Raw genomic sequence first — 26,025 nt, forward strand, 5'->3', positions numbered from 1 at the left:
ACTGATACAGTGAAATAATGCATTCCCAATTTTCTATGTAAATTTACGAGTCATGAGGGTACATCACAAATCAATGCTTACAGACGGAAAAATGTGATGTACATCCCCAAGCTTTTAGTATGTAACATACATGATACATAGGAAATAAGCAATATATATGTATATATTGAGAAACTATCACTGAATTGAAGATGACTAATCATCTTCCTTCACCGATAACTTCATGTGGCATCGGCCGAGTAACCACTTTTGGCGTGTTGTCTCCACCAAACACCATGCTTGCATTTGATGAGGAGTCGAATTGGCTAGTGGGAGCGTTGGACGTTAAGGAGTCTGATGTTCCATCATCGCTTACAAAGGTGCTAATATCATTAAACTGCCAATCTGTTAAATAACTTGGCTTTGAACAACAGTGCTGACTTGGATGTCTCCTGTCAGCATTCCCACTACTCGTGACATTGATGGACGCATCATTGGTGATGCCTGAGTGCACAAAAGAGCTATTCCTAGCGTCCGAATAGCTTCGTCTCCGTTGAAACTGACCAATGTTGGATCCACCAGCTCCAAACCATTGTTGTTTTCGTACAAACTCCAGGCCTATCGAATCATTAGAAAAAATAAAATAATACAAAGAATATAATTTGCATCTCTGGCACAAAGAATGACAGGAAAATAAAAGAGAATCATGAACAGATCAGTATTCATCATACCCATTCAAGAAGATAGATCTTTCCCGGTTCCAAGTTCGCATCAGAATTTGGACGTCCACAGAGAATTTCCAAAGCCACAACTCCAAACCCAAATACATCAGCCTTCTCTGTTAGATGACCACGCATCGCATACTCCGGGGCCAGATAGCCACTTCAATACAGATTCATTTTTTATTTGTTAGGAACTCAAAAGTAAGAGAAACAATAATGAAAATTTACCCTACAAGAATTTGTCTGCGAATCAAGTTGGATGGTGAATACGGTTAGACTTTTGTTATGCAACAGCCATGTGTTAGCCAAAATTTAGAGTGAACTACAATCACACAGAGTGCACCTACTGATTCGCAAACAAACTATAAAGGAGTTCCAGGTATGAAAAGCAATAACAGGTGTTGAAAGAGCTTTTACATTGTCCCTGCGACTCGCGTGCTAATGTGAGTCTTCTTGTCATCATAGAGCTTTGCCAAACCAAAATCGGAGATTTTGGGGTTCAGGTCAATGTCAAGTAGAATATTACTAGCCTTCACATCTCTGTGTACTATCCTGGGCTTTGATTCCTCGTGAAGATACGCTAGACCTCTTGCAGCCCCCAAGCATATACTAAACCGGGTAGGCCAATCAAGATGTAAAGCATTCTTACCTGCATGTATTGCATCCATGGCAAACGAATTTTAGAAAGTAATTCCCAAGATGCAAAAAAAATGGAAGTACAAGGAGTCTGTTCAAAGCTTTTATTACCAAAGAGTGCTTGATCAAGGCTTTTATTTTTGAGATACTCATAAACAAGGAGTCTGTTTGCCCCCTCAATGCAGCATCCATACAATTTCACAAGGTTGCGATGTTGCACTGCTGAAATGGTGGAAATCTCTGCTACAAACTGACTCTTCCCTTGGTGAGATGTTACTAAGAGTTTTTTCACAGCTACTTCTCTTCCATCAGACAGCATCCCCTTCAGATAATTAGGAAAATGGTAGAAACCATAAAAATTGTTAGCTTATTCAACAAATCACCAGTACGCCATAGCACAAGCAGACGAGTATGTCACTGCACATCAGTCTCAGTCCAAAATTGAAAATTCTTATCAATAATTATCGCAGCAAACTTAACCTGAATATTACCTTGTAAACTGGTCCAAATCCTCCCTCTCCTAACTTATTTGTTAAGTTGAAGTCTCCTGTGGCAGTTCTCAACTCAGCATAACTGAAAGTGTTTGGCCTGTTTTCTATTCCTAATAGCTCTGCAGTTCAGTGACGAAAAGTTATAAAGAATGGTTAATGTCCGAATCTTTAAAACGCGTTGATATAAACTACTGGATATGCCTGGAGATCATAAAATTTTCTTCGATAACAAATACTGTTTACCCACTAAACAAATTTTAACGATGCAGTATCCTAATTAATTTATCAGCTAAAACATAGTATTTACCTTCCTCTTCATTTCCACTTGACCTTTTCCTCCTCAGATACAATATAGTGAAAGCACAAATAATGCTCAGAAGACCAATAGAAAGTGTGATACCAACAATCATGCCAGTCCTATTCTTCTTTGAGCCCGTAGGGGTAGGGGGACGACGGTTACTGACACTTGGTCGAAAGTCTGATAGTAATGCAGTCATCAGATTAGGTCAAAAGTAATTGCCACCTGTATTAGTATATTAAGTAAAAATTTATCTGCTATATTACCAGGTGTAACTCTGATAGCCGAAATGGATGCTCCATAGAAACCTACTACAGGTATGCAGCAAGTCCCCTTTCCAGCCCAAAAGAGATGAATCTCAAGGAAGTTCTCGGATACTTGAACTTTAAAATCTCTTTGAACGGCTCTGTTTACAGCTCCACCTGCCTCACTTCTTATGTTAAAATCCTTTATTACGCGATTTCCCTGAAACAGAAGCAAATAAGCTATAGAAATAACGGAAACTATGGTCCAGATAAACGAATAAACTGCAGTGGTAAGTCAATTTTTACAAGATCACAAAACTGATTCCTTTCCTTCAACTTGGTTTGTTAAGTAGTCATGTTATAATTAGCTGATATTAAAATGTGAGACCTTTAACTCCACCAATTAGCTGTATTAAAATGTCAGCACCATTTCTTTGGATGAAAATTTCTCATACTACAAAGTTACCATCGATTAAAGAGGTCATTCTACTTGTAACTAAGCAATTCCGAACCATTGAACACGATACTCGTGGGTATTACAATCAAAATTATTGAGTTTCTCATTTTGCAAGTAACAACTAATGATAATTGAGCAAAAGTAGAATAATATATGCCCAGAGCAAAAGCATTCTAACAATTTCAAGCGGTATGCAGCTTATGAAAAAGTTGAAGATGGAATACAAAAATAAAACTTGGAAGCTTGAAGAAAATTATGTACGTCTTAGTACCAAAAAGAGAAAATACCTGCAGATAAATATCGAAAACACGCCTTCCAAGACTCTCCCAGGTTCTTGAACTTTCAGTCTGACCAGTCTCTGAAAACTGCAGGTTTACATTGTATCTTCCATTCTCAAGACCCAGGCCAAAGTATCTTAGCGATCCTGGGGAAAGTCTTGCTGTCTGGAATAGTTCTGGGTCTAAAGTACCTGTAGCTTGCGCCAAGTTGTTTTGGATGTACGGAGCACCGAATCTTTCACCAAATACTCCTATATTGCTAACTGCCCATCTATCATCTTGTACATAGTAAGATGCCGAGCCAAGTGTAGAATTTTCAGCCTCAAAATCTGTGCCATCAGTAGATGTTTTCTGTGGACCACCACAGTTTAATGCAAAGGAGGAATCTGTGAACCAGTAAAGAGTTGTGTGTTTAAACTAGCTCATTCAATATTGTACTATTTGTAGCAGATTCAGTTACAGCAGGTTGTGTAGGTTTTGCTTGCTGATCACAGGGAGCCCAGAGTGTGAGCAGGTCCTAAGAGCATATGTGTTTATTTTATCACTTCCAACTTTGTTTATTGTGAATTTTCCAGGCCTTTTCAGGTTAATGTATGACATTTTCTTCTATTTTATATGCTTGATGATTCTGAACCTTTGGAACTTTAAACCATTTAACTTAAAAATGTCTGTTGTTTCCTTAAGGCAACCAACTTATCTCAGCCCAACTTTGACAAATGACCCTAATCATTTTGCACATTTCCAATAAGTTCATTTATTGAATATATATGGCTATCACTAATTTAAAAAAATGCATCCCTCACACCCTCCTTGGCTATTTGATACCAGCCGTTTAAACTTAAGCTAGTGAAGTTCCTAGTCTAATTTAAATACTGTAATGTTCGAGGCAAGATAGAATATCAACTCACTTTAATATCTTAAACATATGTAGACATGGAAGAATAATCCTGTCTATGATACTTTGGTCAATAAAAATATGTTATGAAAAATTCCAATAGTTTGAATGACTGCAGCAGTTTCATATTCCTAATATGTGCTAGTGATGAATAATGGAAGATGAAGACGTGGCTTACAGCGTGGAGAGTCCCTATTACAAGGAAAATTCCTCTGAATACAATTTATTCCTGAAGGCAAGACACTAAATGCATAACAAGAATATAATCAGAATTTGAACTACAGGGGAGGAAAAACTATTTGGAAATATAGATAAGAAATAATGTGTCTATAAAAGGGAGGCAGAAAAAACCCAATTATTGCTTACCTATTGCTTGAGGAATCAAATGTCAAGTTGTTAGCAACCACGCTCCTGAATTAGACAATGCAAGTAGCTCAGGTATGTATTCTAAAGATCATATATAGGTAAGAATGTAAGATCAACTGTGAAATAGAAGGATTTAACAAAAGCTATGCTTGCTACTTTCATAGTTTCATGACATAGGTGCTAATGGCATTTATGTCAACCGGTGGTTGAAAAAGCATGGACCACTGAAGTTGAGTGGGAGTTAAAGTGGCCACGTTTGATTCAGCTCGTGGTTCCAAGCACGACATTGGATCACCATCCTATTTGTTTGGTAAAACAGGCAGGGGTAGGAAGACCCCATCACCATTTCGCTTTGAGCTCATGTGGTTTTCTGACCCTACCTTCATGGATAGTTTTAAGGGGTGGTGGACAAAGACTCAAGAAGGAGACCGACCGAGTATTATCTTCGCCAAGAAACTCAAGTTTGTCAAAGATAAGATCAAGATGTGGAACAAAACAGTCTTTGGGAGAGTGGGAAAAAAAAAATAATCGTTAATGAGAAATATCAGGGACTTGGATATGAAAGAGGAGGACCACAATCTTTCGGGGGAAGAGTGGAACAAACGGATAAATCTCAAGGCAGATTTTGAGAGTGTGGCCAGAATGGAGGAAACTTCATGGAGACAAGTCAGGATAGAGGTGGTTAAAGGAGGCACAATCTAATATTAAATTCTTCTATCAGTGTGCGAAAGCTAGGAACAGAGAGAATTTTTTAGATAAGTTGATTATAGAGGGGGAAGAGATGAGGGGGGATGATAGTCTTAGAGAGAGGGTGGTCAAGTATTATTCGAATATATATAGAGAGCCACATAATTATAGACCTCGGGTGGGTAATTTGGATTTGGTAGGCATTTTTGAAGAAGAACGGAATGAGCTTGAGACTCCTATGAAGGAAAAAGAGGTTTGGGAGGCTATGAAGAGTTTGAAAAATGATAGATCTCCAGGTCCGATTGAGTTTTTCAGAACGGTTTGGGAAGTGGTTAGAGTGGACTTCATGGAAAAGGTTCGGGACTTCTATGAGACAAGTTTCTTAGCTCACAATCTTAACAATACGTTCATCAAGTTGATTCCTAAGAGCATGGAGTGGAAGACATCTGATTTACATCCCATTAGCCTCATTGGTAGTGCGTATAAAATCATTTTTAAGGTCTTATCCATCAGGTTGAAGAAAGTGCTGTCGAAGGTCATAGCTCAGGAAGAAGGGGCTTTTGACTTTGGACGTCAGATTCTGGACGGAGTTTTGATTGCTAACGAGGCCATAGACGATCGAAGGAAGATGGATAGGCCGGGGATGGTATGTAAGATTGATATGGCTAAGGCTTATGACCATGTGCATTGGAACTTTCTTGATTACATCATGAGGAGGATGGCGTTTGGGGCAAGATGGAGGGGATGGATTCGGAGATGTGTTTCTTCCGCATCTTTTTCCATTCTCATAAACGGAATGCCAGCGGGTTTTTTTAAGAGCTCCAGAGGTATAAGACAAGGGGATCCTTTATCCCCTCTTCTCTTTATCATGGTGGTTGAGGTGTTTGGCAGGATGGTGGACAAAGCAAATTGTCTAGGGGTGTTGGAAGGATTCAGGGTGGGCAAAAATCAGGTTTTGATATCGCACCTCCAGTTCGTGGATGATACCGTGGTGTTTATGGGGCATAGCTTAGAGCAGTTGAGGTATCTTCGGGGCATTATGTGTTGTTTTGAGGCGGTGTCGGGTCTCAAAGTTAATATGAGGAAAAGCACCATTTTTGGAGCAACGGGAAAGGAGGACCTGGCCTTTATGGCTTCCTCCGTGGGGTGTAACACCGGTTACCTTTTGGGGCTTCTTACAGATCTGTATCCATCTGGGACGGGGTTATGGAGCGGTTTAGCAGGAGATTGTCAGGATGGAAGGGTCGTTTTTTGTCCACGGGTGATCGGGTCATCTTTATCAAGATCATCTTTTCGAGTCTTGCGGTGTACTATATGTCTCTATTCTATATGCCATCCACTGTTGTCAACAGATTTGAATCAATCATGAGAGATTTTTTGTGGGATGACAATGATGATGCAACATATGATTTCACCTCGTGTAACGGGAGTGGTCCGCAAGCCAAAAGATGATGGAGGACTGGGTATCGGGTTTATAGCAGTTTAATGCCGCTTCTTGGTAAGTGGGCTCGAGGTTTGGGGAGGATAGAGAGAGCTCCGGAGGAGAGTTATCAGGTCTCGGTTTGGGGAAAGAAATGGGGGCTGGGAGAGCGGGCCTGTTCATACTGCTTATGGATGGGGAATATGGAAAGGGATTCAGAAGGTCAGGAAGTTTTTTCTCAAGAACATTGGCTACAGCCTAGGTAGTGGAGATAATATCCGCTTTTGGGAGGATGTTTGGTTGGAGGAGAGAACTCTGATGATGGCGTTACCTCGGTTATATACTCTATCTGACTCAAAGAATAAACCAGTTCGCTGGTTCATGCGGGAAGATAATAGTTCGATTGCTTTGAACTTTGAGATATATGGGGCTATCTGTGACAGGGACATTGCTAGTGTGGTTGCACTTATAGGGAAGTTGAAACTCATTCCTAATGTAAGACCGGATAGAGATAAAAGACTGTGGCTCATCGACAAGAAGGGACTTTTTTCTTGTAGATCATTTTATTTCATCCTTCATTCAACGCTTCAATGTCCAGGTATGAGAGTGTTGCATGATTTCCCGAGTCATATTATATGGTGTTCTAAAGTCTCTTTGAAAGTTGCTTTCTTTGTATGGTGTGCATCTCTAGGCAAGATTCTGACTGTGGATAATCTTAGGAAAAGGTGTATTAAAGAGATGCTTATTAATTTCTGCCCTCTGTGTTTGAGGGCTGGTGCGTTGGTCAATCATATCCTTCTTAGATGTCCTTTTTCTTGGAGTATTTGGTGTTTCTTTGTCTCGGAATCAGGTGTTTCGTGGGTATGCCCTAAGTCGGTGAAGGCTTTATTAGCATCTTGGCACTTGGATGTCTACTCTCGTAAAGGGAGACGCGTATGGAATATGCTACATTTTGCTATCTTATGGGGTCTATGGCTAGAGAGGAATAACCGCATTTTTTAAGGGGTGTCTTTGCCTAGGGAGAAGGCGGTGTTGACCATCAAGGCGCTACTTTGCTTCTGGCTGCGCATTTATGATGAGTTCCGGACGATACCTTTTGAGAGTTTTGTTTCTTTTTCTCTAGTTTCTTTCCCCTTTGGTTCTTTTCACCGTTCTTGTTTGTACACATAAGGATATCTCATCCTTTTTTATTTTAATTTTAATATATACACCTTTACCGAGCCAAAAAAAAAAAAAAACCCCACTGAAATTGAAATCTTAACAGAAAGAGTATATTTATTCCGATTATATGTATAAATAAAACGAACTAACTTATGTAATTCATTCTTCATTCAGTGTCAATGTAATATTGAAAAGTTTATTGAGCTGCATAAGATTGTAGTGCAATATGCTGCCGGTAAAGATTGTGGGAATACAAATGTAAATTAAGAAACATATAATTTTGTTTGCATCATTAGACATACAGTGATAAATTTCTCTGGGCCACCCAAGATGGTAAACTTCCTGACAATCTGTTGTATGATAAATCTCTGCATATAAACCATATTGCCAAGGTCAAATTTAATTTGTACAATGAAGAATGATAAGTAAGAATTCAATTGTAGGTAAATTGTTATGACAAATGCAATCAAGGAACTGAAGACAAGATTCCTAATCTCTTAAAAAGATAAGAATAAGGACTTACACAGTGAGAAGTAATGGACTCTTTTGAAGAGGAATGGCACCAGATAAGCTATTGTTTCCAAGAAACCTGCTCATTGCAACGAAATGAGGGAAGATAAAGAGAAACAACAACGAAACGTACTAAGAAAGTAATTTAAAGGACCACTAGTAATTTTATATCTTACAAATAAGAGAGGGAACTCAGGTTGAAAAGAGGTCCTGGAATTTGGCCAACTAAATTGTTAAAGCTGAAGTCCCTGTAAAAGCAAGTTTATAACAACATCAGGAAACTGAAAGAATATTACTCAGATGTGAGTACATTTCTTTACTGGAAATCGTCACAGTTGGTTTCCTATTTGTCAGCATTTTTGAATGACTGAATGTATATGTACATGCATGTTTGTATTTGTGTTTTTTTTTGTTGGAGGTGAAATTATAACATTTACTCACAATCTCTGTAACTGTTGGTACTCTCCAATATTGGATGGAATAGTTCCAGAGAGCAAATTATTTCTCAAGGTTCTACAAAACAAGGAGTTAGTGATTGTCAGACAAACGTGATAAGTACAAGAAAGAGTTAGCTATTAGGAGACTTACAGGACGGTTAAATTTTTTATGTTTCTCAAAAATTCCAGTGACGAACTCACATTGGCCAAATCACTTATTCGTCTGAACAAAAGATAAGATAATCAGATAAAATATTACAGTATGAAGGAAAAAATAAATTAAAAATTCCTGAAATCCACTTACAAGTCGGTTAACGAAGTCAAATTAGAATAACTGGATGGTATTGGACCTTGAAAAGAGTTTCCTTGAAATCTCCTGCAGAAACATTTAACATGAGACAGCATTATGGCAAAGCAAGGGAGAAACACTCAAACAAGAGAAAACTCACCTTCATTAGTTCATACAGAAAAAATATTCATGAGAAGGTTAGGAAAAAAATTAGCTTACAGTACGGTAAGCTTTGTCCAATTGCCAATGAAGTCAGGTATCCTGCCTGTGAAGGGATTATCTGATGCCCACCTGAAAGACAAATGGAAGTAAATCAAAATGGTAATATCTGATACATCAAATGAGTTAAAAGGAGATAATGTCATAAGAAGATCTTACATGGTTTGCATATTTACAAGATTCACAAATGTTGTAGGAATCGGCCCACTCACACCGGCACTGTCCATGTAGCTGTCCATTGAAGATTACATCAGAAACTCAAAATTCAACTACAGCACTAGCACTCTCCAATAATATGATATTGCATTTCTGTTTATATGATTTTGAGGAAGAAATCAAAAGATTGCATCTCAGACAGGTTCAGAGTGGTTCATGCCTAAAGGTTACTGCAGCAGCCTCTGCATTTGAAGTACACTATTTGTTATATTTCCCTTTTTGTGCGGAACTCGATCCAGGACGAGGGTTGACTTCTATACTGAGATCCAGTAAGATTGCAATTTTGTAACAAAGCACTATTTTAAAGGGACATTTGCACCTGATATTAGAAGTGCGCATATGTATATAGAATTCAAATATAAAAATATTGGCCCCATGCATATTGCAAGAACAAATATAAGGACAATTTTAACGTAAGAGTTTAATGTCCCATGATCTTTGGGCTTGCCCTTATATGTTAAGATCTCACATACTGGAGTCAAGCTTGACACTGTAATTAGAGCACAAGTTTATATTGTGGTCAATTAGGGAAACTTATCTCTCTTAGATGTGTGAGTTAGATCTTCACTTAGTTTTATGTGATATAATACTTGGAAGAACATACATTTGCTCGAGGCTGACTAACGATCCAAGCTCTGGTGGAAGTGACCCAGAGAAGTTATTTGAACCAAAAGCCCTGAAGAAGATAAATATATATATAAGAAATTCGGGAGTAATAGTAAACAAACACACCAAGCCAAAAACACACACAAATACAAACATTTTGGATTTACGTAAGTCAAACAAAAATATAATAACAACAACACTGTTGGAACCTAGCACATCTGCGGAAAGTGTAGATGTGCTACATCACCAAGAGAAGAAGTAACATCGTGTGATTGTTATTAATTTAAAGAAACTTGCTCATTCTTTTCCTTGTAAGCTCTAACACTGGCTAAGGATGGAATTAACCCCCAAAAATAAAATAAAATAAAATGACTAGCAAACTGGAAATGGATCCCCAATGAACAACATAAAGTATTGTGTAGAAAATTTGAAACCTGGAGATGTCTTACAATACCAGTAAGTTCCGAAGTCCTCCAAGCTGCGGTGGTATGGTCCCAGATAAAGCATTAATACCAACTGACCTAATAAAACAACACATGGTTAAAATAGCACTTCTAATGATTATATTTCTATGGCATGATGAAAATGTAGCCCAAAACACTATGCAACTTACAAGGTTAGCAAAGCAGATAGATTGCCAAGAAATGCAGGCAGGGGACCTGTTAAGTAATTCTGATCCAACTTTCTGCGTAATAAATAAATATAAGAAATCAATGAAGAGTTCCCCTAAACCACATGGTTTTTTCTTGAATTCCTTGTGGAAGACCGATTTGACATAAAATATAAGCAAAAATGATAGCCATAGTTGCGCGTGGTGAACAACTATAAAGAGATGGTTACACCCTGATTCTTAGCAATTATACGAAGAGGTTAATTAAATTTAGTTCAAATCTAGAATATGTAATTCAGAAAGATTATAATGTGGATACAAATTCCATGGAACGTTAGAAAGAGGAAGATTAGAGTGAGTCCATACAGAAAGGTTAGGAAAGTCAAACTCCCGAGCTCTTCAGGAATTACTCCTCTCACACTCAATGCAAATACTCTCCTAAAAACGAACAAATAAATTCATATTAGAAACAAATTGAATGATCCAGACATGATGCAACTATGTAATTAGAGATTTTGTTTAATGCTTGTATCATTTCCCACATTGTTCCCAAGTTAAGTAAGAATCGTCAAAGCATTATAGAAAACATGACATGAAGAGTGAGGGTAGCATGGCACGTACAGCTGGGTGATGTGGCAAGTACCATTGGTTAAACCACAATTACACTTGATTCCTGGGTTGAAAGCCGGTTCATGGATTTCAGTAGTGTCAATTGCAGCTCCAGTACATGGATTTCCGCTTATGTTCCATGAAGAGACAGCTGATATTCCCCATTGTTGGAATATAGAATTCAAAGCCCTCACTGTGTTGCACCACATCCAAACAACCAGAATAGTTAATGACTGCAAGCTACGTGACCATACAAGGTAATAGTATATATATATGCTATGATCTTCAAAATAGAAAAATAGAAAAATAGTCAAAAATAATATTAATCATGCATGCATGTATGTACATACCTTCAGTAGGGTCAGTAGGAGTTTGAGCTTGAGATGTGCTGATCAACAAAGACAAAAACACACAACAGAGAAACTCTACCAACTTCATAACTCAACTTAACTTCAGCTCAAATGAAGTTGAAGAAAAAGAAGAAGATGGAAAGTGTATACTGGCGGCTACACCAAACATATTTTTCAGTTGAAAATTCATCACTAGGACCCATTTACAAAATGGTGGCGGCTATACCCTGCCAATACAGGACTCTTATTATAATATTATTAACTCACCCGAGAATGACAATGACAAAATTATTAGCAAATTATTCCACACAAATTTGATCACCAATGTCCTTGCCTTATCCGCACAAATTTGACCTTGCCTTATGCCGTTTCAGATGAAATATATTATGGTAAAATTCTGGTAAATGGTAAAACTTGAGCTAATTATGATTGGGAAAAGTAATAGGGAAAAATTCTTTGGAAGAACAACTCTGTGGTTATACAGTAAGTAAATTATGCTTGAAGAGCTGAAAGGAATGCATGCAGGTGCAGTGTTAACGGTAGTGCATTTACATCTCTCTAGCTACATGTATAAAAAAAAAGGTTACAGAAAGATAATTGTGACCTTTTTTCGCCAATTACTTAATGCAACATCGCCTGAGTAATCGTTGTCGGTGAGTAGTCTGCACCAGACACCTTACTTGCACTTGACAATGAGTTGGAACAGTGCAAACTGCAGAAATGATGGAAACCTCTGCTACAAACTGACTCTTCCCGTGGTGCGATGCTACCAAGAGTTTCTTCACGGCTATTTCTCTACCATCAGATAGCATGCCCTGCAAAATAAGTAAATAACAATTCAACCAGTACAAGCCATTAGATGGCCACTCAGATGAATACTATAATGCACATATACGTGTATGTTGCACAGATTATAGCCAACTTATATCTATATTACCTTGTAACCTGGTCCGAATCCTCCCTCCCTCCTAACTATTTGTTGGACTGAAGTCCTCTGTTGCAGTTCTCAACTCAGCATAACTGAAAGTGTTTGGCATGTTGTCTATTACCAGAAGCTCTGCAATTCATGAGAACATAGATTGTAGACTGTAATATAGACTTCCAAGGGAAAAAAATACTGATTTTTATCTTGTTTGCTTCATAATTGTTTCATCTTCATTTTATAAAAGTTTCATCTTTAATTATAAACGTTTGATATTTGTTTTGTAATTTTAATTATGGTGATATGTTTGCAGAATTCTGCACAAATACTGACTTGTGAATTGAATTTTGAATTCGACTAATTAGATAATGTAACTAGTTTTTTTTGACAGAACTAAACAATTTTAATTCTCTGAATCATTTTGCATTTCCAAATGGCCTTAACTGATTCCAGTTTATATTCTATTTGATATGAAATTTGCAAAAAAATACGTCAGAAAATTTAATAGCATAATTTAAGTTGTTGAATTTATTCCATCACATAGTTTAGGTACATACTAAATGAATTAGTATTTAGGAATTTTTGTATTGAAATGGATTTTCTATCTAATTTTCAGAATGGTATAATTGATTCAAAACTTTGATTATATAAATTATCTATAATTTTTAGAATGGACAAAGGTCAAACTGTTCTAACAAATTTCTCATGCATAAAACAATATACGAAACTTATTAGTGTAGGCTTTAGTTGTACAAAAAAAAAATGTAATGATCATGCAATTTGTATAGTATTAATATTTAAAATAAATGTGTATTGATTGGAAGAGTAATTATTTTATTTGTTTAAAGAGTTCTATTACATGTATTGAAATAAAAGTTGCAAACATAATTGTTTGATAAATATTGTATGTATGGAACGTATATTGGTAGCTAAAGATTTGACGTGGTATTATGCAATAATATATATTAGCACTTATGGACTTTGACTTTGCCAATATATGGTTGATAAAAACTATGAAGGCTTGAATCCAATCTTGAAAGATTTGGATACGTAGACAGCTTTGAGCAAAAGTGTAGCCACACACTATACTATATTATATATTATATATTAGTTTTTGTAATAACTATATATGTATAATATTAGTATTTAATTGTGTACGTGATTGTGACTGTTTGAATTGTATTTGATTGATGACCACTCGTGTTGCGTTCAATATAATAATATTTAAATGCGTAATTGATTTGCATTGATGCGTGAAAATAACTATGCACATGTAATCAATTGTTGTGTATGATTAATGCTAGTACAATGATAAGTGAGCTGAGAATAATATTTTCAACGAGTTGACCAAACCTTTAGAACTCTCCACGCCTCAGGATTTGGTAATGATATATTATGACTTGAGATGTCATGTGATAGGAAGGTATTTATTGAATGTGTCATGAATGACTTGTTAGTGTTATGATTGGTATTCTTTGAATATAGCTGGAATGACCCAAGATATTTATTGAATGTGCTATGAATGACCTGTTAGTGTATGATGGGTATTCATTGAATGTGGCGGGAATGACCCAAGGTATTCATTAAATGTGTCATGAATGACCTGAGATATTGAATGCCCATAAGAGGCTTTGATTATGCGCATGGAAAGCCCAGAGATAGCTGTGACTCACAAGTTACGAGTTTGCAATATGTAAATATGTTCCTGGAGGCGATATCCCCGCTTGGGACATATGTCTTGTAGTGGTACTCGGTGTGAGAGAGGCACACGGGTATGTGTGATTTAACAATGTGTGAAGTGCAAATCGTGGAGTAGAAAATAAATGTGAGATCAGTAAATAAGTGATTAATAAACAAGATACATTGTGGAATTGAATGAACTAAAAATATGTGAATTTGGGTGATGTTATGGATGTGAAGTGTGACTGTGAATAATATTAGTGAATACTTGTGATATTTTATGTGATTGCGAAATGACTATAACTTGATATGTTATTACGAAAATATTAATGACTTGTGATAGTCTGAGATCTATGGTTATGCACGCAGAAACTTTATGACGTAATGATGTTATGTGAATGACTACCCTTGATATAGGTATTATAATAAGTGGTATTCTCCAAATATGCGGAACGAACTAAGTTGTATCGATCAATTAAACTTAAATGTATTAAATGAGGTTTGATTATGAATGGAAATTTGACTGGCTGAGATAAATCATTTAATTGTGATGTCTAACTTTGTTTTGCAGGAGGGTAGGATCTATTAATATTTTATGTAGGGATGTAAATATTATTCCCCAAGATGACATGTTGGCTTAAAGGTAAGGTGTATCAAACTCATAATTAATTAGGTTATCATATGTACATTTAATAATTGGAATGTAAGTGGTATTTACGTTGTGAGTTGTTTTTTAAAGTGATAATAATGAGATGAGATTCTTGGAATTGTATATTGGGGGTTAAATTTTACTTGGGAAGAAACTACGTGTCGTTTTGAGAAAACAGAACTAACTTGTCTTCCAAGTTGAAATAATTGTAATAGTATATTCCTTTATTTGAAATATAGAACATATTGTTTTTATATTTTTAGTCCTACTCATACCAGCAAATTCAATTTGCTGATCCATGTTTGTTTTATTTTGCAACGTGGGTATGTTATTGGAAACATAGATGGTGAAGTGCAGTGGATGAGGACACGTGATTTGGAGTTGCTCTTGGAGTCTTATGGTTTAAGTTTTTTCTGAAGTGTATGGTTTTGTTTTGAGACAGATGTAATAGAGTTGGTTAGTTTCTTTGTAATTTAATAATGTGATTGAAGGATTGTCCATTCTGATTTTAAATTTGATCTTATATTTTAATATCGTGGTTGATAATATGTTATTAGGATTTCGTTTCATCTTGGGTTTTCAGATGATTGAATAGGGTGACGATTGAGATAATTATAAGCATCCAATCGCTTACAAGCGCCATGTCCACCGTGGGCAATTATCAAACCTGGGCATGCATTCTGTAGGGAAATAGGGGGGGAAATGCTAGCAAATATGCACGCTCATGGTATGTATATAGTTACAAATTTCGAAATTAGTATAATTCTAAAATGTTGAAAAATCTAAATTTTGTTTGGAATTCCAATAACAGTATCAGAATTTGTAATGTATTAAAAACAATTGGAACAAGTCTTGATCGTCAGATTTTAGATCTTATCACTGTCCATCCACTTAAGTTTAAGAGTTTATATTTATGGTTTATTAATATATAATAATGATAGCTATTAAGGTGGAGCAACAATGGTGGTTGTTAAGATGAAATTGATCGATGGTAATGACGAAGACAAAGTCGAAGTTTAAAATGAATGATAATCTCTATTTTCCCTCTACCTCTTTCAATTTCATCATCTTTTTCTAAACTATTATTCAATTTCATAATGTATCATCTATTTGTTCCTCAATTTCATCATATATTGTCCAAGATCAGTGAATTTGGAGCAAGGGGTTAGATAATTAGATACGGGCTAATGTTGATAAACAATATATTTTCATGTGATTACGATAAGGTATATTCCGATCATTTCAATTTCGATGTTGTTTCGGTTTTTTTTTTCCGAAATATTAGTAGTTATTCGCTAGCTTAGATTAAGAGAGAGAAAAATGGGATACAAAATATATATAAACTATAAAGCCCAGTGACAATATTGCAAGCAAAACATATTATAAAAAAAACAAAAACAAAAATAGTGGGGCAATTTGTAAATTTCAGTATAGGACACTTTCGTAATTTAGATAGGGAGTATAAAAGTATAAGGACTTTTTTGTAATTTGGATAAACTATAGGGACTAATCTTTAATTTAGATAAAGTGTAGTGACTGTTATGTGATTATTGTAAAGTATAGGGACTGTTCCATAATTACCATAAAGAACAGGGATTGTTATGTAGTTTACATAAAAGCATAGGGTCTAGTAAATAGTACACAATTTTAGTTCATTTTGAAAATTCTATCCCCTTCAAAAAGATGTTCTCTATGATGAGAAAATGAGATCCACAAAAAAATCAAGTCTTAAATGAATTTATAGAGTGAGATATAAATCACTGTATAAACTGTTGTGTAAAAAGTGTTGCATATGTATCCCTTCCTATATAGATACAGGATTTTTACTGATACAGTGAAATGGTGAAATAATGCACTCCCAATTTTCTATGTAAATTTATGAGTCATGAGGGTACATCACAAATCAATGCTTACAGAAGAAAAAATGTGATGGACAATGCATCCCCAAGCTTCTAGTATGTAACATACATGATACATAGGAAATAAGCAATATATATGTATATATTGAGAAACTATCACTGAATTGAAGATGACTAATCATCTTCCTTCACCGATAACTTCATGTGGCATCGGCCGAGTAACCACTTTTGGCGTGTTGTCTGCACCAAACACCATGCTTGCATTTGACGAGGAGTCGAATTGGCTAGTGGGAGCGTTGGACGTTGATTCTGATGTTCCATCATCGCTTACAAATGTGCTAATATCATTAAACTGCCAATCTGTTAAATAACTTGGCTTTGATACAACAGTGCTGACTTGGATGTCTCCTGTCAGCATTCCCACTACTCGTGACATTGATGGACGCATCATTGGTGATGCCTGAGTGCACAAAAGAGCTATTCCTAGTGTCCGAATAGCTTCGTCTCCGTTGAAACTGACCAATGTTGGATCCACCAGCTCCAAGCCATTGTTGTTTTCGCATACAAAGTCCAGGCCTATCGAATCATTAGAAAAAAATAAAATAATACAAAGAATATAATTTGCATCTCTAGCACAAAGAATGACGGAAAATAAAGTAGAATCATGAACAGATCGGTATTCATCATACCCATTCAAGAAGATAGATCTTTCCGGTTCCAAGTTTCGTGATCAGAATTTGGACGTCCACAGAGAATTTCCAAAGCCACAACTCCAAACCCAAATACATCAGCCTTCTCTGTTAGATGACCACGCATCGCATACTCCGGGGCCAGATAGCCACTTCAAAACAGATTCATTTTTTATTTGTTAGGAACTCAAAAGTAAGAGAAACAATAATGAAAATCTACCCTACAAGAGTTTGTCTGCGAATCAAGTTGGATGGTGAATACGGTTAGACTTTTGTTATGCAACAGCCATGCGTTAGCCAAAATTTAGAGTGAACTACAATCACACAGAGTGCACCTACTGATTCGCAAACAAACTCTAAAGGAGTTCCAGGTATGAAAAGCAATAACAGGTGTTGAAAGAGCTTTTACATTGTCCCTGCGACTCGCGTGCTAATGTGAGTCTTCTTGTCATCATAGAGCTTTGCCAAACCAAAATCTGAGATTTTGGGGTTCAGGTCAATGTCAAGTAGAATATTACTAGCCTTCACATCTCTGTGTACTATCCTGGGCTTTGATTCCTCGTGAAGATACGCTAGACCTCTTGCAGCCCCCAAGCATATACTAAACCGGGTAGGCCAATCAAGATGTAAAGCATTCTTACCTGCATGTGTTGCATCCATGGCAAACGAATTTTAGAAAGTAATTCCCAAGATGCAAAAAAAATGGAAGTACAAGGAGTCTGTTCAAGGCTTTTATTACCAAAGAGTGCTTGATCAAGGCTTTTATTTTTGAGATACTCATAAACAAGGAGTCTGTTTGCCCCCTCAATGCAGCATCCATACAATTTCACAAGGTTGCGATGTTGCACTGCTGAAATGGTGGAAATCTCTGCTACAAACTGACTCTTCCCTTGGTGAGATGTTACTAAGAGTTTTTTCACAGCTACTTCTCTTCCATCAGACAGCATCCCCTTCAGATAATTAGGAAAATGGTAGAAACCATAAAAATCGTTAGCTTATTCAACAAATCACCAGTATGCCACAGCACAAGCAGACGAGTATGTCACTGCACATCAGTCTCAGATCAAAATTGAAAGTTAACTTAACCTGAATATTACCTTGTAAACTGGTCCAAATCCTCCCTCTCCTAACTTATTTGTTAAGTTGAAGTCTCCTGTAGCAGTTCTCAACTCAGCATAACTGAAAGTGTTTGGCCTGTTCTCTATTCCTAATAGCTCTGCAGTTCAGTGACGAAATGTTATAAAGAATGGTTAATGTCCGAATCTTTAAAACGTGTTGATATAAACTACTGGATATGCCTGGAGATCATAAAATTTTCTTCGATAACAAATACTGTTTACCCACTAAACAAATTTTAAAGATGCAGTATCCTAATTAATTTATCAGCTAAAACATAGTATTTACCTTCCTCTTCATTTCCACTTGACCTTTTCCTCCTCAGATACAATATAGTGAAAGCACAAATAATGCTCAGAAGACCAATAGAAAGTGTGATACCAACAATCATGCCAGTCCTATTCTTCTTTGAGCCCGTAGGGGTAGGGGGACGACGGTTACTGACACTTGGTCGAAAGTCTGATAGTAATGCAATCATCAGATTAGGTCAAAAGTAATTGACACCTGTATTAGTATATTAAGTAAAAATTTATCTGCTATATTACCAGGTGTAACTCTGATAGCCGAAATGGATGGTCCATAGAAACCTTGTACAGGTATGCAGCAAGTCCCCTTTCCAGCCCAAAAGAGATGAATCTCAAGGAAGTTCTCGGATACTTGAACTTTAAAATCTCTTTGAACGGCTCTGTCTACGGCTCCACCTGCCGCACTTCTTATGTTAAAATCCTTTATTTCGCGATTTCCCTGAAACAGAAGCAAATAAGCTATAGAAATAACGGAAACTATGGTCCAGATAAACGAATAAACTGCAGTGGTAAGTCAATTTTTACAAGATCACAAAACTGATTCCTTTCCTTCAACTTGGTTTGTTAAGTAGTCATGTTATAATTAGCTGATATTAAAATGTGAGACCTTTAACTCCACCAATTAGGTGTATTAAAATGTCAGCACCATTTCCTTGGATGAAAATTTCTCATACTACAAAGTTACCATCGATTAAAGAGGTCATTCTACTTGTAACTAAGCAATTCCGAACCATTGAACACGATACTTGTGGGTATTACAATCAAAATTATTGAGTTTCTCATTTTGCAAGTAACAACTAATGATAATTGAGCAAAGGTAGAAGAATATATGCCCAGAGCAAAAGCATTCTAACAATTTCAAGCGGTATGCAGCTTATGAAAAAGTTGAAGATGGAATACAAAAATAAAACTTGGAAGCTTGAAGAAAAATATGTACGTCTTAGTACCAAAAAGAGAAAATACCTGCAGATAAATATCGAAAACACGCCTTCCAAGACTCTCCCAGGTTCTTGAACTTTCAGTCTGACCAGTCTCTGAAAACTGCAGGTTTACATTGTATCTTCCATTCTCAAGACCCAGGCCAAAGTATCTTAGCGATCCTGGGGAAAGTCTTGCTGTCTGGAATAGTTCTGGGTCTAAAGTACCTGTAGCTTGCGCCAAGTTGTTTTGGATGTACGGAGCACCAAATCTTTCACCAAATACTCCTATGTTGCTAACTGCCCATCTATCATCTTGTACATAGTAAGATGCCGGGCCAAGTGTAGAATTTTCGGCCTCAAAATCTGTGCCATCAGTAGATGTCTTCTGTGGACCACCACAGTTTAATGCAAAGGAGGAATCTGTGAACCAGTAAAGAGTTGTGTGTTTAAACTAGCTCATTCAATATTGTACTATTTGTAGCAGATTCAGTTACAGCAGGTTGTGTAGGTTTTGCTTGCTGACCACAGGGATCCTAGAGTGTGAGCAGGTCCTAAGAGCATATGTGTTTATTTTATCACTTCCAACTTTGTTTATTGTGAATTTTCCAGGCCTTTTCAGGTTAATGTATGACGTTTTCTTCTATTTTATATGCTTGATGATTCTGAACCTTTGGAACTTTAACCATTTAACTTTAAAATGTCTTTTGTTTCCTTAAGGCAACCAACTTATCTCAGCCCAACTTTGACAAATGACCCTAATCATTTTGCACATTTCCAATAAGTTCATTTATTGAATATATATGGCTATCACTAATTTAAAAAATGCAACCCCTCACCCTCCTTGGCTATTTGATACCAGCCGTTTAAACTTAAGCTAGGGAAGTTCCTAGTCTAATTTAAATACTGTAATGTTCGAGGCAAGATAGAATATCAACTCACTTTAATTTCTTAAACATATGTAGACATGGAAGAATAATCCTGTCTATGATACTTTGGTCAATAAAAATATGTTATGAAAAATTCCAATAGTTTGAATGACTGCAGCAGTTTCATATTCCTAATATGTGCTAGTGATAAATAATGGAAGATGAAGACGTGGCTTACAGCGTGGAGAGTCCCTATTACAAGGAAAATTCCTCTGAATACAATTTATTCCTGAAGGCAAGACACTAAATGCATAACAAGAATATAATCAGAATTTGAACTACAGGGGAGGAAAAACTATTTGGAAATATAGATAAGAAATAATGTGTCTATAAAAGGGAGGCAGAAAAAACCCAATTATTGTGTACCTATTGCTTGAGGAATTAAATGTCAAGTTGTTAGCAACCACGCTCCTGAATTAGACAATGCAAGTAGCTCAGGTATGTATTCTAAAGATCATATAAAGGTAAGAATGTAAGATCAACTGTGAAATAGAAGGATTTAACAAAAGCTATGCTTGCTACTTTCATAGTTTCATGACATAGGTGCTAATGGCATTTATGTCAACCGGTGGTTGAAAAAGCATGGACCACTGAAATTGAAATCTTAACAGAAAGAGTATATTTATTCCGATTAAATGTATAAATAAAACGAACTAACTTATATAATTCATTCTTCATTCAGTGTCAATGTAATATTGAAAAGTTTATTGAGCTGCATAAGATTGTAGTGCAATATGCTGCCGGTAAAGATTGTGGGAATAAAAATGTAAATGAAGAAACATATAATTTTGTTTGCATCATCAGACATACAGTGATAAATTTCTCTGGGACACCCAAGATGGTAAACTTCCTGACAATCTGTTGTATGATAAATCTCTGCACATAAACCATATAGCCAAGGTCAAATTTAATTCGTACAATGAAGAATGATAAGTAAGAATTCAATTGAAGGTAAATTGTTATGACAAATGCAATCAAGGAACTGAAGACAAGATTCCTAATCTCTTAAAAAGATAAGAATAAGGACTTACACAGTGAGAAGTAATGGACTCTTTTGAGGAGGAATGGTACCAGATAAGCTATTGTTTCCAAGAAACCTGCTCATTGCAACGAAATGAGGGAAGATAAAGATAAACAACAACATACCGTACTAAGAAAGTAATTTAAAGGACCACTAGTAATTTTATATCTTACAAATAAGAGAGGGAACTCAGGTTGAAAAGAGGTCCTGGAATTGGGCCAACTAAATTGTTAAAGCTGAAGTCCCTGTACAAGCAAGTTTTATAAGAACATCAAGAAACTGAAAGAATATTACTCAGATGTGAGTACATTTCTTTACTGGAAATCGTCACAGTTGGTTTCCTATTTGTCAGCATTTTTGAATGACTGAATGTATATGTACATGCATGTCTGTATTTGCGTTTTTTTTTGTTGGAGGTGAAATTATAACGTTTACTCACAATCTCTGTAACTGTTGGTACTCTCCAATATTGGATGGAATAGTTCCAGAGAGCAAATTATTTCTCAAGGTTCTACAAAACAAGGAGTTAGTGATTGTCAGACAAACGTGATAAGTACAAGAAAGAGTTAGCTATTAGGAGACTTACAGGACGGTTAAATTTTTTATGTTTCTCAAAAATTCCAGTGACGAACTCACATTGGCCAAATCACTTATTCGTCTGAACAAAAGATAAGATAATCAGATAAAATATTACAGTATGAAGGAAAAAATAAATTAAAAATTCCTGAAAACCACTTACAAGTCAGTTAACGAAGTCAAATTAGAATAACTGGATGGTATTGGACCTTGAAAAGAGTTTCCTTGAAATCTCCTGCAGAAACATTTAACATGAGACAGCATTATGGCAAAGCAAGGGAGAAACACTCAAACAAGAGAAAGCTCACCTTCATTAGTTCATAGAGAAAAAATATTCATACGAAGGTTAGGTTATATTAGCTTACAGTGAGGTAAGGTCTGTCCAATTGCCAATGAAGTCAGGTATCCTGCCTGTGAAGGCATTATCTGATGCCCACCTGAAAGACAAATGGAAGTAAATCAAAATGGCAGTATATGATACATCAAATGAGTTAAAAGGAGAAATTGTCATAAGAAGATCTTACATGGTTTGCATATTTACAAGATTCACAAATGTTGTAGGAATCGGCCCACTCACACCGGCACTGTCCATGTAGCTGTCCATTGAAGATTACATCAGAAACTCAAAATTCAACTACAGAACTTGCACTCTCCAATAATATGATATTGTATTTCTGTTTATATGATTTTGAGGTTCATAGTGGTTCATGCCTAAAGGTTACGGCAGCAGCCTCTGCATTTGAAGTACACTATTTGTTATATTTCCCTTTTTGTGCGGAACTCGATCAAGGATGACGGATGAGGGTTGACTGCTATACTGAGAGCCAGTAAGATTGCAATTTTGTAACAAAGCACTATTTTAAAGGGACATTTGCACCTGATATTAGAAGTGCGCATATGTATATAGAATTCAAATATAAAAATATTGGCCCCATGCTTTAGTATTGCAAGAACAAATATAAGGACAATTTTAACGTAAGAGTTTAATGTCCTATGATCTTTGGGCTTGCCCTTATATGTTAAGATCTTTCATACTGGAGTCAAGCTTGACACTGTAATTAGAGCACAAGTTTATATTGTGGTCAATTAGGGAAACTTATCTCTCTTAGATGTGTGAGTTAGATCTTCACTTAGTTTTATGTGATATAATACTTGGAAGAACATACATTTGCTCGAGGCTGACTAACGATCCAAGCTCTGGTGGAAGTGACCCAGAGAAGTTATTTGAACCAAAAGCCCTGAAGAAGAAAAATATATATAAGAAATTCGGCAGTAATAGTAAACAAACACACCAAGCCAAAAATACACACAAATACAAACATTTTGGATTTACCTAAGTCAAACAAAAATATAATAACAACAACACTATTGGAAGTTGGAACCTAGCACATCTGTGGAAAGTGTATATGTGTTACATCACCAAGAGAAGAAGTAACACCGTGTGATTGTTATTAATTTAAAGAAACTTGCTCATTCTTTTCCTTGTAAGCTCTAACACTGGCTAAGGATGGAATTAACCCCCAAAAATAAAATAAAATAAAATGACTAGCAAACTGGAAATGGATCCCCATGAACAACATAAAGTATTGTGTAGAAAATTTGAAATTCTGGAGATGTCTTACAATAACCGTAAGTTCCGAAGTCCTCCAAGCTGCGGTGGTATGGTCCCAGATAATGCATTAATACCAACTGACCTAATAAAACAACACATGGTTAAAATAGCACATCTAATGATTATATTTTTATGGCATGATGAAAATGTACCCCAAAACAAAATGCAACTTACAAGGTCTGCAAAGCAGATAGATTGCCAAGAAATGCAGGCAGGGGACCTGTTAAGAAATTCTGATCCAACTTTCTGCGTAGTAAATAAATATAAGAAATCAATGAAGAGTTCCCCTGAACCACATGGTGTTTTCTTGAATTCCTTGTGGAAGACCGATTTGACATAAAATATAAGCAAAAACGATAGCCATAGTTGCGCGTGGTTGTCTTGGAACAACTATAAAGAGATGGTTACACCCTGATTCTTAGCAATTATACGCAGAGGTTAAATAATTTAGTTCAAATCTAGAATATATATGTAATTCAGAAAGATTATACTGTGGATATAAATTCCATGGAATGTTAGAATAAAGAGGAAGCTTAGAGCGAGTTCATACAGAAAGGTTAGGAAAGTCAAACTCCTCAGCTCTTCAGGAATTACTCCTCTCACATTCAATGCATATACTCTCCTAAAAACGAACAAATAAATTCATATTAGAAACAAATTGAATGATCCATACATGATGCAACTATGTAATTAGAGATTTTGTTTAATGCTTGTATCATTTCCTACATTGTAAAAATAATAAATATGACATGAAGAGTGAGGGTAGCATGGCACATACAGCTGGGTGATGTGGCAAGTACCATTGGTTAAAACACAATTACACTTGATTCCTGGGTTGAAAGCCGGGTTCTCGATATCAGTAGTAGTGTCAACTGCAGCTCCAGTACATGGATTTCCGCTTCTGTTCCATGAAGAGACAGCTGAGGTTCCCCATTGTTGGAATATAGAATTCAGAGCCCTCACTGTGTTGCACCACATCCAAACAACCAGAATAGTTAATGATTGCAAGCTACGTGACCATACAAGGTAAGAGTATATATATGCTATGATCTAAGAAAAGTTCAAAATCAAATTGACCATAAATGAAAACATATTAACCATGCATGCATGTATGTACCTTCAGAAGGGTCAGTAGGAGTTTGAGTTTGAGCTTGAGATGTGCTGATCAACAAAGACAAAAACACACAACAGAGAAACTCTACCAACTTCATAACTCAACTTAACTTCAGCTCAAATGAAGTTGAAGAAGATGGAAAGTGTACAGTGCTTCCAGTTTGAGCTTGAGATGTGCTGCACCAAACATATTTTTCAGTTGAATATTCGTCAGATAATATATAATGTAAATGCTGGGACCCATTTACTAAATGGTGGCGGCTATACCTGTCAAACAAAACGACGGTATATTATTATTATTATTAAATTGTCAGTATGTCAGCACAAGTCACTCTCACTTAATGCTCTATTATTCCAACTCACTGTTTGTCCAATTAATATGACATCGAATGGCGTGTTCTAACATGGTAATGTGGTATCCACCAAGTCTTAAGGATGACCGTCTTTGAATCCTTGGAATTGTCAACCAAAAATATCGCCACGTTTTTAACTAGTATACCGCTACATAGTGGGCAAGACAATCAGGGGGCCTAGGCAAAGTTCAAATGCGAATAGATGTGAGGAATTTTTTTGGTCAGAGAACGTCAAATGTCAATAGATGCGAGGAATTTTTTTGGTCAAAGAACGCGAGAAAAACGTTGGAGAAGGCGAGGGAAACAAATGGTTATTTAACGTTATTTCATAGATTCCAATGTACGTTATCTAACTCTTAAATAAGGGCCAGAAAAACGATTGTAGGCTAAAAAGAAAGCATTAGGCTGAATTTTATTGGGGTCCTATTTTGACTAGGGGTTGAGCCGGCCCTGGGCGTGAGCGGAAATGGAGAAATTGAAAGGGCGGAGAAAGAAAGCAGGGCCTAAAATTTTGCTAGGGGTTGAAACCAAGCCGGCCCTGGGCGTGAGCGGAAATATCATTGAACATTTCATTTCAGGCTGTTGTCTGTTGACTTGTCCGACATTCAGAAATTTCAGAAATTTTGACTATGGATACGGTTGTAATAAAGTACGGACAAGGACTTGGCTCACAAGTTGTGCCGTGGTCGAACATCTAACACGGCTGGTAGATTGTGGAAGAAGTGAGAACAAGTCAGCCGAAAATGACAATGACAAATTTATTAGAAGATTCTCTTAGCAAATTATTCCACACAAATTTGATC

General features: G+C 36.4%; 1 protein-coding gene across 1 annotated transcript; it reads right to left on the reverse strand.

The window, feature by feature from the left end:
* Positions 1-9: 9 nt before the first annotated feature.
* LOC147479066 (putative LRR receptor-like serine/threonine-protein kinase At1g56140) lies at positions 10-25,066 on the reverse strand. Its single transcript, XM_086582917.1, is given in 25 exon segments — positions 10-408; positions 411-597; positions 711-861; positions 1,119-1,350; positions 1,449-1,659; positions 1,829-1,947; positions 2,136-2,306; positions 2,393-2,591; positions 3,116-3,492; positions 4,180-4,244; positions 4,368-4,412; positions 7,938-8,003; positions 8,159-8,224; positions 8,322-8,393; positions 8,587-8,658; positions 8,734-8,805; positions 8,887-8,958; positions 9,091-9,162; positions 9,250-9,321; positions 9,911-9,982; positions 10,362-10,433; positions 10,526-10,597; positions 24,307-24,378; positions 24,535-24,718; positions 24,874-25,066. Coding segments are annotated over 25 exon segments (3,096 nt in total). The 5' UTR covers positions 24,968-25,066; the 3' UTR covers positions 10-199.
* Positions 25,067-26,025: the final 959 nt, after the last annotated feature.

The sequence above is a fragment of the Coptis chinensis genome, chromosome 9, assembly GCF_015680905.1.
Source record: "Coptis chinensis isolate HL-2020 chromosome 9, ASM1568090v1, whole genome shotgun sequence".
Classification (NCBI taxonomy): Eukaryota; Viridiplantae; Streptophyta; class Magnoliopsida; order Ranunculales; family Ranunculaceae; genus Coptis; species Coptis chinensis.